The sequence below is a fragment of the Falco naumanni genome, chromosome 9, assembly GCF_017639655.2.
Source record: "Falco naumanni isolate bFalNau1 chromosome 9, bFalNau1.pat, whole genome shotgun sequence".
Taxonomy (NCBI): Eukaryota; Metazoa; Chordata; class Aves; order Falconiformes; family Falconidae; genus Falco; species Falco naumanni.
Genome location: NC_054062.1, coordinates 38,553,759 through 38,570,334, shown reverse-complemented (window position 1 = coordinate 38,570,334; position 16,576 = coordinate 38,553,759). Strand labels below are relative to the sequence as shown.

The following is a 16,576-nucleotide window of genomic DNA, read 5'->3' as shown; positions in this document are numbered from 1 at the left end:
TGGTTTAGTATCTGACTATGATCAGTTTTGAAAACATCTTATTTGTGTAGAAGGTAAGCCATAGCAAAAATACTTTGGAAATACAATGTTGAATGTCATTCTTGAAGTTGCATTAATATACTCGGGTTCTGCTGTGTACAAATGTAATCATGGGTGCTTGATTTCCAGAGCAATCGGGTAACCTTGAAGATGGATGTTTCACATACAGAACATTCTCATGTGATAGGTAAGGGTGGCAATAATATTAAAAAGGTGATGGAGGAAACAGGATGCCACATCCATTTTCCAGACTCGAATAGGAATAATCAAGCAGAGAAAAGCAACCAAGTAAGTATGGTTTAATATTTAACACATTTATCCTGTAATTCCTGAGGGCATAAAACTTCTCTAAACTTCTTTTGTCTCTCTGGGTGTTTTGGTAACAGTGAGTTCATGTTCAGGGAAATAGTTTTTTGGTATTTACACTCAAAAAACACAGGATTTTCTAAGTAAGTAAATGTTATAGAACAGATGGAAACAATTTGTGATGGCTCATGAATAATTCTAATTTTTTTAAGTAAAATTGTTTTGAGCTTACAGAAGTCAACAAATTGGTATGAATAGTAGAGAAACAGTATGAAAAGCACTGCTTTTGTAAAGTTTTCTCCTCTTCAGCACCTGACTTGTTTAGCGTATCGATTGATTCCTTGGTGCTTTTGACTTAAGGTGTAATTTAGTTGAAAACTAAACTTGGTGGATAGCTAGTGAACATGAATGTCCTGTTGGAAGAGTTCAACTTTACTAGAATAAGTCATTGACCCTGAATTGTACATATTCTGTAATGCTAATATTCCTGGAATGTTTACTTTAAGGTCTTTCATCACTGTATTTAGAACTCCCTCTTGTGCATCCTAGTGGCTGCTGAGCAAAATACAGCTATTTAAAAATGTTCAGGAAAACTTAATGTGTTGAATATTAGCATTGAGTAAATGTATGTAGTAGTTATTCCAATTTTTGATCCAAACTGTATTGTTCCATGTATTTTTTCTAGTTGCTAATGCTATATAACCTTAGATGTTAGAATATTCATAGATTGTTTTTTTAAAACTGGTTTTAGTTTGCAGTTACTGCTTAGAGAACACGTAGGATGTCACTAGGTGTGAAATAAACACTGATTTTAAAACAAAATAATTTAAACAGAGCGCAGTTATCGGAATAATTTTTCCAATGCCCCATTTCAAAATGTGATACTATGTTTTCTATGTTTTTAATGTTCCAGGTATCTATTGCAGGACAGCCAGCTGGAGTGGAGTCGGCAAGAGTTAGAATTCGGGTAATAGTCTATTTCAGTATAGTGTTTCCTTTAGAACACCTGAAAGGAAAATGAAAGAAAAATATATATATATATACATATATGTATATATATAATATGTAGTTTTGAGAATCCTAGGGTTGTCTGGCTTTGTCTTATAACAGCAGAAATACAGGAACAGATGTGAGTATCCATATGAGTAAAATGCAAAGGGTATTATAAAAACAGTGATTCACGTTCAAGCCAGACTTTTTAACTAGCCCAAGGTGGACCTTGAACACACAGTCCACAGTGTAAGCAAGATGTAAAGTATCCCATACTGTGCTAAAATTTACATCTTAACTTACCCTCCACAGATGGCATGTAGAAGCTCAGGCATCCTGTGTGAATCTGAGATAGGAAAGGCAATTTCTGCCTTTTTAATTATAACCATTTTCATGTATAAATTGTGTGAGTAATTTGGTGGAATTCAGTTTGTTCTCCACTTGTAGCACTTCTCCGTCTTTACTATCTGGTTTTGACTTGTTTGTGTATTCTGGCATGGATAACTATAAATCTAATCAATTATGAAAACTTTCTCACAATTTTTGTAGTCTGTTGTTGTCATTTACACAACCTTGGTCTTGACAGTCATGAAAAAGCTGATGTTTATGTAGATTTGTAGTTGAACTTCAGAGCCCCAGTTAATCCATGACAGAAAAGAGACTTCTCTAGGAAGTTTTACAAACTCTTTGTAGGTCTGCCTGGGTAAGTATGGGAAATTACTTGGCTTTATTGTTGCTACATAGTTGCGAAAGATCCTGCTGTTTTGGAAAACAAACAAAAAGAGCCTATGCAGAACAAAAACTCCTGTGTCAATGGAAAAATCGGTGCCTTTTTCCAGCTCATGATAGTACTTTTATCAATGAACCCTGGGCAGAGGATGTATTATGCCAGGCTAGTCGTCAATGACCAATACGTGATGATTCAGTAATAAAATTGTTGTTCTAGTCAGTATGACTTCAGTTTTCAATATTTGCTCTTCAATGTTGTTGCAGGAGCTGCTTCCATTGGTACTCATGTTTGAATTGCCTATTGCTGGAATTCTTCAACCAATCCCAGATCCTAATTCTCCCACAATTCAGCATATATGTCAGACATATAATATTTCAGTTTCCTTTAAACAACGCTCTCGAATGTACGGTGCTACAGTCATTGTCAGAGGGTCACAAAATAACACTAGTGCTGTGAAGGTAATGAATCTTCTTAAGTAGGTTTCTGCATGTGATAAATATAATTTAGATACTTAAGAACAATATTAATGTTATATCCTACCTTATCAGTACTTGTTATTACTGTATAACTACTTTTGAGGCCTGAGGGTTTGGGTTTTTTAAACTTCACTGGCATAGGTGAGGTATAAAAATGCATAGAAAATATTTTAAGTTTAGGATTCAGCATTTTTTGTGCTAAGCTTTTAATCTGTTTTTCATTTTTTGCACACCTGTTTGGGTTTCCAGCACTTCTGGAGTACGTGCTAATCTTACCCATCTTCCAATTAAAAAAAAAATAAATAAACGCAAAACCAAACAAAACACACACACCTTCCCATGAGTTCTTCATGCTTTAATCTTCTCAACATACACTCAAATATATAACCTTGAAAGTTGCCCTAACAGTCGATAAAACTGGTCTTGCGAAACTGACATTGGGAGATGTGAATTTGACAGTCAAGTAAAGGAACTGCCGTGAGCCTATTTGTCTTAATAAAACAAAGAAGTTTCCTTGTTAACAACTGGCAGTGTGACAGATTGATGTGGTCTTGGATGGGTGGATCTCAAGCCAGTAGGAACCTCTTAGGCCAAAATTGAAAGAGAATTTTTGCAAGTATACCTACCCAAATGAATCTCTATTGACATTTATTGCTGTATGTGGGCACAGAAGGTCTGTTGGGACCAAACCATTCGATCATCTTGCTGCCTTTTGCAGTGGCAATTAAATGCTGTATTTGGTCATAAAATGGAAATGGACTAAACTCTATCTACTATCTGTTACCTTTAACAAATCAATCGGTGGCTTTAAGCAAAACAGAATTTTCTTTGTCTTGAATGTGGAATGTATGACAACTAAGGGAACTGACTGAAAAATGCTGTATGCCTATGGGCGCTGTTACACCTGTTTCTTGCATTTCCCCCGCAGGAAGGAACAGCCATGCTTTTAGAACACCTAGCTGGGAGCCTGGCCTCTGCAATCCCTGTGAGCACACAGCTAGACATTGCAGCACAGCATCATCTCTTTATGATGGGTCGAAACGGCAGTAACATCAAACATATCATGCAGAGGACCGGTGCTCAGATCCACTTCCCTGACCCTAGTAACCCACAGAAGAAATCCACTGTCTACCTCCAGGGCACGATTGAGTCTGTCTGTCTTGCCAGGCAATATCTCATGGTAAATAACTTTCAGTGAAACTTACTTGAAAAAAATGCCAGATTACAGAAAGTATGCTTATTCTGCATGTATTTATGGGTCAAATATAAGTTAGCCTTAGAGAAGAAGGACTACTATACACGTTGCTAAAAGCTGATTCAGTTCAGTGCTCTGTTGTCAGTGTTTGTGAGTATTTGTAGTTATCCAAAATATTTGTCATCTCTGGTATCATGATTTGAAAAATTATCTTGGTAATGCAACATAAGCAGTTTAAATTTATGATAACGCTATGCTTCTGAGTAGAAGGCAGATTTTTGGAGGGTTTTGCTGTTGTTGGGTTGTGGGTTGTTTTGTTTTCCCAACCTCACTTTTGGTAAGTAAGTTTCTCTTGGAACAAGTGGCAGGAATTTCTTAGTTCCTGTGTAGGTAAGTTTCCAAGGAAACTGGGGGCCTGTAGGAAATAATTACTTATTCTGCAGTATTACCTTCTTTTTAGTACCATACCCTCAGTACTCTAAGGCCTTTTATAAAAATAGCTTTGTTGATGAGTATTATCATTATTATTATTATTATTTGTATAGATATTTGTTATATTGGTCTCTAAGCTTCACAGGAGCCTTTAGGCATTGTTGTAGTACTAATGTATGTACATGGCTTTTTATATGTGTGGAGATTTACAAAAAAACACAAGGGAGGATTGGGTTTGAATCGGAGTGAACCATGATACCATTAAATTCCAGAAGTCCACATCTCTCTTGCGTTGCAGCGTGCCTTCCTGTATAGTGGACAAAAACATGGTGCCTTTCTGTTTATATAGTTATGGTCATGATTATTTTATTCTAGGGTATTTTTGTCTGTAAATACAAAGAGAGAGCCTTATTCTGTGTGTTTCCTTGGTGAGGTCTCAGTAGTACTTTTCTGGAGGTTCATGAAATAGAAGAAAGTGCAAACAAGCTACCATATAAACATCAAAATACACCTTTACTCTAGAAACTTAGAATTATGTGAGGGCCATCTTCTTAAAATATTGAAGCTCATTTTAATTCCAAACACATCAGTACAGCTTAGTATCCCACATCACATCCACTGTATCACCCTTCAAGAACTGTGGTGACCAGAAGACTTGGTCTGTTTCAGCTCATACACATGACATGCCCTGAAACTGTTTTGTCGATAAAATGAGTATTAAAATCCAGTTTTGCAGAGAAGGAATATACCTTTTTAAACAGCGAAAAATTGAAAGGTTGAGGGAAGACTAACAAGATAAAAACTTACTTCTGAGTCTTAACTTAGTAGAATGAGTATTTTTCTGCTTCAGATAAAACCACTTAAATATGCCAGTGATGCCAATACCTACATACAGATAGATAGCTGCAGTCATTCTCGGCTTCATTTGAAATAGATTTCACCTGATTTGTTTTCTTCTTGGGCATTGCTCAATGGAATAAGATTACTGTGTCTGATTTCCTGCGAGGTGCAAGTCCATGATGGCGTCTTTGCTGTGGTCACCATTGTTGTTGTCTCCTGCCAGCTCCTCTGGTTCAGGCAGAGTAATAGCTGATGCTGTTTCACAACTAGGCAGCACAAGTGTCCTGTGGAATGGGAGACAGGATTTAAAAATAGCAGCTCTGCGGAGTTCTTCCTAGAAATAACTGTCTAGAAGCATCTGAATATTAATACAGAGAATAGGAATACCACAGTGTTTTTCTAAACTCTTGAATTGTTGTCATTCTGAATTTCTGTAATTCTTATAAAAGACTAAAAAGAGTTTTACAATGTTAACAGAAAATGCAATTGAGTGCATAGACACTTCACAGCAGGACACATGTAATGTCCTGGTGCCATCTTTAAATATTGCTTAGCAGTACGTCTAAATGAAAACTTTAATATCAGCTAGTAACTAACGTAATTGAGAAGGCTATGGATTCTAGTGTGTAAACTGCAAATATCCTTTATCTCTGACAGGTATTGCAAGTGTCAGCTTCTAATGATCATCATATTGCTTGCAGGAATGTATTCAACATGGTGGTGAAGACGATACTCGTAGTGATGAGGGCAAATTGCATATAGTAATTGAAAAATAAAACTTACGTAAGCAAGAGGGGTTTGGACTTTTGTTCTGTATTTTTCCCTCAACCCAAACCTCTTGATTTCAGCTATATATTAATTGTCACTAATACTGAGACTTTTTGTTAGTTTTTCATATAATAACGAGCACTGTACTCTAATTATAGAGGGTGTTGACAACATAGTTTTGTTTGCTCACTTCCTGTCAAAGAACATTTTTTGGTCCTGTTCCTCTCATCATTATCATGTAGATGCTCTAAGGATGCAATAAAAAAAAACAGTAGTGTAAGAGAAGAGCCTTTTAACATGCTTTATAAACATAACCTGACACGTCAACTTTGAAGTTCCTATATTTCCTGTTTTCTCTTGTTAAACCCTAGCTGCATTTTCATTCAGCAGGCTTTTGGTGAGACCTTCTGATATTACTTTCTGTAACTTCTTTACAAAAATTTTTGGAAAAATCAGATATGAAATGCTCTGAGGAGTTCTGTTACCATAAAATCCTTGATTATTGTTTTCAGTGGTTTTAAATAGACTTTATTCATAGTTGTTCTTTTCAGAGAAGTTCACTTTGTGGAGTTAAGCTGTGTTTGTCTGTCTTCCTGAAGTCAAAATATTTTAAGATGCCTTGCTTTATTTTTCCTAAAGTTAGAATAAATGTAATTTAGATGTGGGAAGTACTGTGTAGCTATAGGTGGTACTGTGGACAAGTGCTGTTTACTTATAAAATGATACTGAACTAGTGATCTGAAGAATACACACACTAATTTGCCATTTTTCTTTCTGAAGTGAACGCAGGAAATGGATTACTTTACACCACTTTCTTGAATGTATTTCACTGTGGCCTTTTTCCTGACACATTTGAGACTGCTTACTTTATTATGAATCTAAATTATTAAGAAGTAGGATTTTCCAATGACTTTGTACCCTGTATTCATGTTATTTTATAAGAAGTAGTAATCTAATAATTTCTAGATACCATGTAACCATTGAGATATTTGTTGTTTCTTGGGTTTGGGCTTTTTTTTTTTTCTAGGGGCATTTTTTTTTACTTAGTTTTAATATTTCAAATGTTTCAGAAATGTCATTGGTGTCACTTAAAATGCCTATCTAGCTGATCCAGGACAGGGGAAGAGAAAGGTAAAAGTTAGGAATTAGGCAATCGTGATTTAGAGAATTTTTGTCAGAATTGTTTCCTTATCTCAAACATCATTTAACTTGAGCTATTTGAGTGTGTGAGTCCTGCTATCAATTCCTGACAATATTTTATTCTGATTTGGTAGATCATAGTGGTTTCTTAATTTGAATCCTCTGGACATCTCTAAGTCTATATAAATAGCTAATGCTGGTTGTGTATGTGCTGATTGGGATTTCAAACATTCGACAGATCATTTCACCCTTATACCACCAAACTGTTCAGAATCCCAGAATAGAAAGATACACCTGTATTCTCGCATACAAGGAAATTACTTGACTTAAAATTTCATCCCTGCTGCTTTTTCTGTACATGTATCATGATGTACATGTGTTAAAATCTCTGTTTCAGTTTATTGCTAACCTTTTCATGGGAAAATGTTGTACGACTTAGGAATATTTGTCTTGTGTTTTCAGGGTTGCCTTCCCCTTGTGCTGATGTTTGATATGAAGGAAGAAATTGAAGTAGAACCACAGTTTATAACACAGTTAATGGAGCAGTTAGATGTCTTCATAAGCATTAAACCAAAGCCAAAGCAACCAAGCAAGGTTGGTGAAAAGCTAATGTATTCTTTTTAGGCTTTCATGACAATTTGTCAGAGTTGATGAGTTGACATAACTGCTCCTCATCCCTAACTTAATGGATCATAAAATGGTAAAAGGCATATATATATGCTCTGCTTGAAATATCAGTTTAAATATTACAACAGCTCTTCTTTGGTAATTTGGCTTTAATTAAATATTTGACAATACAGAGATTAACTTTTTTATGGAATATGCTAATACAATTTGTCTCATATTTTATTTATTTTATCTAACTAGAACTACTCTTGATTTGTTTTTAAAGAAATTTCTCTTAAATTGCAGCTCATCCATGTAACTGCAGTGTTCTTTAGCAATCAGAATTAAACAAACAAAAAAACCCAAGTAAAAAAAAATAAAATAATTTGACTATGAGAAGTCTGACTGTGTTTTACACAAGATGTTGAAAAGAACCACAAGAAACAGAATAACAAAATACTTTGAATGGGTGGTGTTCATTGTAAAATATTCAGGCGAGTGTGGGTAGGCAACTCTGTTATCTGTGTTGTTGTATGTAATGCCATAACAGACAAAAATTTCAAAATATTAAGTGAGCGTTCCATTCTGTCAGTAATTAAGGTTCACTGTGTAGGGATATATAAAATAATACAGTAACAGTAGAGAATGTATGAGAAATAATGTTTTTGCAATTTTCCAGGCATTTGTTACTTGAAATGAATTTAACAGATTCATTTAATATGAACAACTCTTTTGTCCACTTTAAGGTATAGACCTGAGATAAAAGAGAAGATAAGATTTTAATTAGTGATTCATTTCTCTAGATCGTGGGGCACTTAAGATTGGATATATCAAGTAGTGCCAAGGTACAGTAATTGTTTTTCTTAGATGGAAAGTTCTTTAATCATTCTTGTCGTCAAGTGCTGACAGAATCCCTAAACTTACCATCAAGGCTACTGAATTTGAATAGTTGCTAATGGACATTATCTCATACTGTCTCACACTGCTATGTTACTGATAGCAGTGAAGGAGTATTAAGAAGTTGCGTATTGCAGATCCATGTTAGGTGGTTGTTATTTACTGGTTTTGTGTTTTTGTTGTTTTTCTTTCCCTACAGTCTGTGATTGTAAAAAGTGTTGAACGAAATGCCTTAAATATGTACGAGGCACGGAAATGTCTCTTGGGACTTGAAAGTAGCGGAGTCACTATAGCATCAAACCCCTCTACTGTCTCGTGCCCTGTTGGTCTGTCTTGTCCTGGTTTGGATATCTTGTCCTCAGCAGGGCTAGGACTCACTGGACTTGGTATGCATTATATTCTATACGCATCTTTTTTTTCTTTTTTTTTTTTATAGGTAGGTTTTTGTTTGAAACTTAATTCACTTGTACTAGAAAGGAAGGACTAGATGTGTGTTTTGCATAAGGAATTGTGTTAAAGCGTTAGAGAATTCCAAAAGCTTCTAGCCTTCAAGGCCCAGTGCGGTTGCTTTCTTGTCTCTTAAGTGATGCTTCTTCAAAACACGCTGACAGAAGCAATAGAGGGGATACACAGGGATGGTGGGGCTGAGAAGCAGTTGGTGCAGACTCTTGTTGTGACAATATTTAGTCCATTAGAAGGACATAAAGGATGCTCCAGTTCTTAGATAACGATTCTCAGTTGAAGAACAAGCATTCTTATTGTAGTCTGTGCACCAAATCAACAGCAGGTTTAATGTTAAAATTTGTAAAATACATGCTGGTGCCATTTAGTGGGGTTTTGTTGTTTTAGTTTTAGTTGGTAATTTTGTGAAAAATGCTTTTCTGTAAGTCTTCGCTAAATACTCCATTGCTTAATTTTTTTCAGGCCTTTTAGGTCCAACAGCCCTGTCAGTCAACACCTCAACTGCTCCAAACTCTCTGTTGAATGCCCTTAATAGCTCTGTGAGTCCCTTACAGAGTCCAAGTTCAGGCACACCTAGTCCCACATTATGGGCAACATCTCTTGCTAACACAAATACCACAGGTTGGTACAAGTTAAATGTGAATTAAATGAACTGTGCAACACTTGAGTATTAAAATGACAAAAGTCCAGAATCATTCATTGTTTAGAACCTTAACAATTCTTAAATTTCTCGTAACACAGATGAATAAATATGCAAATTGAAAGTTGTGACTTAATACAAACTTATGACATGCTGCCACATGCAATGTTTTAATTCGTTTTATATAGAAAACTGTGTTAACCTACAAAGTAATAGTTAGACAAAGCATTATGTTGTTGACATGCAGTTCTAATGGAAACTTCCTTCATGCTACAACCAAAGCTGCATAGAGATTTATGTAAAGTACTGTAATGCCTGAGAAACTTAAATGAGAAACTTAATCGGAACATGACCAAATTTTATTACAGGTTTTTCTGCGATTCCACACCTAATGATACCATCTACTGCCCAAGCAACCTTAACTAGTATTCTTTTGTCTGGAGTACCTAATTTTAGTCAAAACACTCCATCTCCACCACCAGGCTTGACTCCTGTTGAAGTCCATGTTAATGGCATGCAATCAGAGATGAAAAAAGGCTCACCTTCTTTAAATGGTCATGTAAAGGTAAGTAATATTATCTCTGAAGAACCAGATCTGTTTGTGATACACCTTTGCTAAGAAAAGCTGAAGAGAAAACTAAATACATTAGTAGAGCCTTAAAGCCTCCAAGTTTAGAAATAGAACAGTGGTGTTGTCAGCCTGTGACCTAAAGATTGAAAAAATTGAATGTTCAAGCATATTATTCTTCTGCAGAGGTAGAAAGGGGAAATTCTTTCAATATTTTCTTAAGCATAACCATCACTTTGATATTTGACAATCATTTCAGACCTCAAATATCAAGTATGCCACACTGTCTGCCACATCACTAGGAGAAAATGTGTTGAGCACAAACCACAGTGATCCGGTAAGACAAGCAAGTACTCATGGTGCCTCAGAACAAGTAGCTGCCAAGTCAAATAGTGCAGAAGGTAAGATTTTGACATTCTGTTCTTTCATCTGGTAATGTTTGTGCAGTCAATGTACAGTTCATGAAACAAAAGTGTAGAGATATTGCCTGTGCATTGGTTTTGCAACCATGTTGAAGGAAAATACCACTGGATCTGCCAGATTCGTTGTCAGAGAAAGTAAACAGAAGTTGTAGTATCTGAGCTGCACTGTTGATAGAAACACTTTAAGTCAACATAAATTCACTTGTAACATTTTATTTATTACCTAAGAGCAGAGGGAAGTAACCTATGAAAACTCTAATATGTTTTACAGCAGCGTAACTTCATCACTTAAAACAATCTATGCTGGTTTAAACAATGTTGTATTTTTGCTTTTTAATGAAAGGAAAAAGTGAATGCCTTTGAGAAGGTTATTGCAGAAAATTGTGTAGATCAAACCTAGATGACAGTAGCAAACAGACTTTATTTGCATGTTTCATAACAGTGTTTCGGTTATGCTGCCTTTTAAAAGCTACAGGAATTAATGAACTGTTCCTGTCATTCTTGGAGGGAGGAAATGCCACTTCAAACTCCAGCAAACATGTGTAAAGGCCTTGTTTCCCTTGCAAATACTGATCAACAAGGAGATGCTGTTTTATTAAGGGTTGTGGTCATTTGAAATGCTGAATTGAATAAAAGGTACATTGCCCAATGAAGGTGGTGTTTGTAAAAACACATTCTAAAGGTATTTGAACATCAAAAGAGGAGCTTTTACTCCAGCAAAAGTTATCTGAGCACCTGGCAAGTTTATTAAAACTGGATATAAAATCAATTTTTTTCAAAATACTTAGTCACTTCTGATTGTCAGTCTTCAGATTTAATATTGACTAATATTACTTAAAATCTTTTGGAAAAGAAAGTACTTGGTGCCTCTGCTATATGTGTGAATACTAACACCTTCTTTGTGCATTTGAGCTTAGCTTTCTGACTTCTTAATCTTGGCCAAGTTGTTATCCTTGAAGACTACAATAATACTGTAAGGAAGAAGAGCAGATTTTGTTCTATATTTGTCATTGCTTCAATAAGTTCACTAGAACATAAGAGGGTTTCTGTGTAACTGTTCTCTTTATTGGTCTTGTAGGTTGCAATGATGCTTTTGTTGAAGTGGGCATGCCAAGGAGTCCGTCCCATTCAGCAAATACCAGTGATCTGAAGCAGATGATGAGCTCTTCCAAACAGGCCTGTGCTAAGAGACAAACGGTTGAATTACTGCAAGGCACCAAAAACTCTCACTTACAGTAAGTTATATGTACAAATACAGATTAGTGGAACTTTTGCCGTGCAAAAATACATAATGTGGGTTTGTACATAGAAGGGGTGGTTCAGTCCTAAGACACTGAGCTGATATGAATTAGGCTTGATCTTTAGTCACATATGTGATTTTTAGTCACATTAATATACCCCCCCAATCTGATAATTGCAAGCTTTGAATACTTTTTGTACACCCCAAGTATTTTTCTTTGGTTTGAAAAAAGTAAATGCATTTCCTCTCCCACAAAAATTGAGATTTTTCAAGAGGAACTTTTATTGCCTATTTCTAAAGGATAAATTTTTGCTCTTTCCTTTATTTATTGATTGCGTTAAAAAAATTCCTAACAGGCAGCCTTTTTCCTTTTGTGTGTACCTGAGGCTGTTTTTTTCTTAGAAAAATGATATTCAGGGCATAACAGCATGTTCTCAAACACTTGTCTCTATTTTTTTGTTTGGTTGTTTTTGTAATGAGCCAGCAGGGGGAAAGGCTCTTTTGAGTCACAGTATGTCTTGGCAACACAAGTTTTGTGCTTAATGCAATGTTTTGTCTGATCTACATAAAGTAGTGTTTTCACTATTCCTTTTGGGAACTGTTCATCCTCGCTCTTTTGAGATGCATATTTTCTCTTGCCTCACTTATAACATAGCTTTAACAGCGTCAATGTATTTCATTAATTCTATTCCCATTGTTTAGCAATCCAAGGATACCTGCTAACTGTGCTCGGTTGTTTGTATGTCTTGTTCTTGTTGTTGAGGATGATAATGCTCACAGTTTCTTCAGGGCATCTTTCTGGGATCATCTGCAGTATCTAAAACATGATCACTTTGCACTGAAATAAGAACTTATATTCTTCTAGAGTGGGCATAAAATGTGGCTGATTTTTAGAAAGAAAGGATTACTTTAAGAGGTGCTTTGGCCTGTAGGACTGCAGTTACTGAAGCTTTAAAAGCAAGTAGACCCACGCTAACTTTCTTAGTCCCTATTATGCATCTCTCTTTATTCTATCTCTTTATACTATCAATCTGTTGGAACTGATGAACTCCTGGCCTGAGCAAGGTTAAATGGCATGAAATCACTATGTAAGGATTGCATGTGATAATTCCAGGTACCAGACAGCTCAAATCTGAATGTGTAAACTATGCCTCGTGCATGATAATATAAGAAGCAGCAATAAATGCCTTGTTCCAGTGACAGAGAAACAGGTAAAGGGAAGTTGAGAAATTTGGAAATATTGCTAAAAAACACTGAGATGTTGTGTACTGGCATTTCTTCGATTTTGCTGCCAAACCTCTCAAGAAAAGCTCGATTATCGAAATTGCATTAATGTTCACTGCTTGTGAAAAACACGACTGGAGTTAATACTGACTTTGCACCTGCAGTACTACAGAGAGGCTGCTCTCAGATGCAGAGTTAAGTGCTTCTGAAAGTCCCATGGCTGATAAAAAGGCTCCTGGAAGTGAACGGGCAGCAGAGCGAGCAGCAGCTGCCCAGCAGAACTCTGAAAGAGCACGTCTAGCTCCGCAGCCATCATATGTAAATATGCAGGTAGGTTTTCCTGAATAAACCCAAATCTAGCGCAAAACTGGATAACTGCAAACTGAAATTGCCATGGAATGCAAAGATGACTGACTAATATATGTACTTGTCATAACTGTTTCAGTAAAAGCATTTCCCAGCAAAGTCATTAACTCTTTCAGCTGAGGAGTGGGCTAACTAAAAGTTTTGAAGACAAAGAAGTCTTTATGCTTCAGCTGAATAAGAAAAACTTAAGTACAGAACATATTGGATAGCTATATTAGTCTATACAAGCATCATTGTATGTAAAAAGTCTTACATTGTCATTCGTTGCTTTGAGAAGAGAGAATTATATCTTCAAAAGACACTTTACAACTCTTCATAAGCAGTGCCAATGGTTTCTTTTTTTTCTATAGCTATAGGTTCATATACAGGGGGATCATACTGCAGTAACTACACTGGTTTTGCTTTACAAATATGGATATCTTGTTTTTCTTTTTCTTGTACTATTCCTACTTGGTTAATTAGAGCCTACTACTATGCTAATATATGTTATTGCAGCTCTCCGAGAGAGAGACCCCTTTGTCAAGCCATAGTAACAGAGTAGTTTTCAGTATAGATCTACCAGTGTGTGGGCATAATTGGACTGCATGGAGCAGTGGGACAAGATTAAAGTTAGTGTTTTACAGCCCTTCTCCTTAATTATTTCTCTAGTTATTTCAAGTAGTGAATTCAACACTTTGGGCTAAATACTGATTATTTTTTTTGTAGTTTTGTGTGTGTTTAGACTTGCTAATCCAGAATTCAAAGTGTAACTTATTTAACCAGGAGTATTTAAACTTCAAATCTTCCGCCGTCATAGGTTGTGCAAACACAAATATTTTTTTTTATACTCTCAAAACATATGTTTTTTTCTTTTCAGAAGATGAGTGTGTGGGGAAGAACTAAACTTGAAAAATTATTAAAAGTAACTGTGGTGCCTAGATTTACTTTCTAAGATAAATATATTTATCTTTTTTGTACTGTTGAAAAATGCTTTAAATGCTAAGAACAGATGATTAAGGAAGAGAAACTATGCTTGAAAAATTTCTTTTTTAAAAAAAAATTAAATAGAATTTATACCTAAACATTCTGTAAATACTGCTGCAGCCTCACTGAAATGGATACAGGGTAGTTACTTAAAGTCTTTGTTACCTATGTTTGAGTGAACATTTCAAGTAACTAAGGCTCTAACTGGACTACTATCAAATAACTGTGTTCAGGTTTCTTCTAGATGTATTCACTGGCTGCTCCAAAATCCTTGTTTTTTACAAAGAGCTGAGTACTGGGATGGCATTCAGTTAGAATGTCAATTAAGCAGTCTTCTGCATGTTTCATTTTTAGGCATTTGACTACGAACAGAAGAAGCTATTAGCAACCAAAGGTATGTGGATAAACAGTGGCTTTTGAGAAATGTGTTAGTACATGGCTGCAAGTTTTCTGAAGTTTCTGTTTTGTAATTTGATTTTTAATCAAACCTAAAGCTGATAGTGAAACATTTGTATATTAGTTTTCATGTTGCAAAAACTTCTTAATACGAACATTGTATAAAATACAGTATAAACAGCTTGCAGATGGGATGCTGTCTGTGTGAGTATATTCATACGCAAATGATCCATGTTGTTTTCAGAGACCTCATAGCTGTAATACTTGATGTTATTTGGATGCAAATTAAACTTTAAGGTGTTTGTCACTAGCAAAGTTGCTCCGTATTTCAGGGATAAATTAAGTTACAAAATTGATAAGGAGCTTAAGCATATATTTGACCCCGTTTAAAAATAAACCAAATACACCCACACCAAAAGAAAACCAGAAACCCCTCTTTTTGAAACAGATATAATTCTTCTGGCTTCCTTGCAGACCTATGGGGTTTAACTGTCTTCTGACAGAGTAAATTGCCTTAAGGAAGGGTAGGATTCAAGCTGGGTAGCAAGTGGAGATGTTTAGTGTTTACGGTTAGGTGGGTTGAGGTCTGCTAGCATACATAACTTCAGGACTATCATCTCAATACCTTTACTAAGGCTGAGATTTACTAATCTGTGTCTGTTTCTTCCAGCTATGTTAAAGAAGCCAGTTGTAACAGAAGTGAGAACTCCAACAAATACGTGGAGTGGTTTGGGGTTCTCTAAGTCTATGCCTGCAGAAACTATCAAGGAACTAAGAAGAGCGAATCATGTATCGTACAAGCCATCTATGACAACTACATACGAGGTATGAAAAACTGCTGTAGTGGAAGTTTTTATTTCTATTGAATGATACAGTTGTTTCTCTTGAGAAATAACTGTAACTTTTGTAAAAAGAAGTCTTGTAGCTTTCTTCTTCTGGTTCTAAATATTTTTTTTTTTATGTTGGGAAGTGTTTCTTATGTAAATATTAAGGCATATGGAATACATGCAGCTCAGCACACAAAATTTTATCCACTTTCTAAATCTTATTCTAGCTTTATAGAAGTCTATTTCTGAAAATATATTGTGTAAAGAAACTAAGCAACTTACGGGACCAAATGTCTCTATAGTTACAGACAAGTGGTAGAAATTTTGTGATGTAATTAAAACAGTGTGTATATAACAAACTATATAACACAAGTCACTGCATGGTGGAGCAGAATGTTAGAACAAGGAATAGCTGCAGCTCATCTTCTGTTGACAAGAGCTGTAGAACTGGAGGAGCTTTCTCTGTGTACTGTTCACTGGACCCAGAAATTCCCAGGGAGAAGCCAGCCACAGCATCCAGCAAGTCTCTTCAGAGTCCTACCATGGGAACCTTCAAGGAACTTCTCTTCCTTTCATTTCAAAGCAGTTCTGAAGTTTTTTTTACATTTCCTTGCTGTAATCTTTCCCAAATTCCATAAAGACACATCTTTATTTCTGGCCTACTTAACATAAAATGTATGTTTCTTCAGGACTTCATAAAGCTTTTTCTCCAGGTTATACCTATCTTTTAATGGAAAAGAAATACTCAGCCGTGGTAAAAATGTGCCTTGGTGTTCCCCATTTGACACGTGAACTTCGTGTCATTCAACTCCACGTAATAGGCTTGGATACATGTAATGAGCTGCAGTAGTAACTAGGGGGAGAAAAAAAGCTACAACCAGAATCTGCGAATGGTGGGGTTTTTTTACATACTTTCTATAGTGTTAGAGCTGGGGTGGGGGGTTTCTCCCAGACCATGACGCACTGCTAACAGTTACTAAGCAGGCATGTCATTGTAACAATGAACACTTAGGCACTTGAATTCTGCCTACTTGCAAACCACAGGCTTC

At 35.9% G+C, this 16,576-nt stretch overlaps 1 protein-coding gene across 1 annotated transcript in view; it reads left to right on the top strand.

The window, feature by feature from the left end:
- The window catches only part of BICC1 (BicC family RNA binding protein 1), a 110,195-nt gene that overhangs the window by 82,638 nt on the left and 10,981 nt on the right, over positions 1 to 16,576 (top strand). Inside the window, exons 5-17 of the mRNA XM_040607130.1 lie at positions 169 to 327; positions 1,259 to 1,312; positions 2,329 to 2,523; positions 3,470 to 3,721; positions 7,379 to 7,510; positions 8,619 to 8,805; positions 9,344 to 9,502; positions 9,890 to 10,086; positions 10,349 to 10,490; positions 11,590 to 11,746; positions 13,140 to 13,305; positions 14,659 to 14,698; positions 15,371 to 15,525. Coding sequence (XP_040463064.1) covers positions 169 to 327; positions 1,259 to 1,312; positions 2,329 to 2,523; positions 3,470 to 3,721; positions 7,379 to 7,510; positions 8,619 to 8,805; positions 9,344 to 9,502; positions 9,890 to 10,086; positions 10,349 to 10,490; positions 11,590 to 11,746; positions 13,140 to 13,305; positions 14,659 to 14,698; positions 15,371 to 15,525 — 1,995 coding nt within the window. The remainder of the gene's footprint in view (positions 1 to 168; positions 328 to 1,258; positions 1,313 to 2,328; positions 2,524 to 3,469; positions 3,722 to 7,378; positions 7,511 to 8,618; positions 8,806 to 9,343; positions 9,503 to 9,889; positions 10,087 to 10,348; positions 10,491 to 11,589; positions 11,747 to 13,139; positions 13,306 to 14,658; positions 14,699 to 15,370; positions 15,526 to 16,576) is intronic.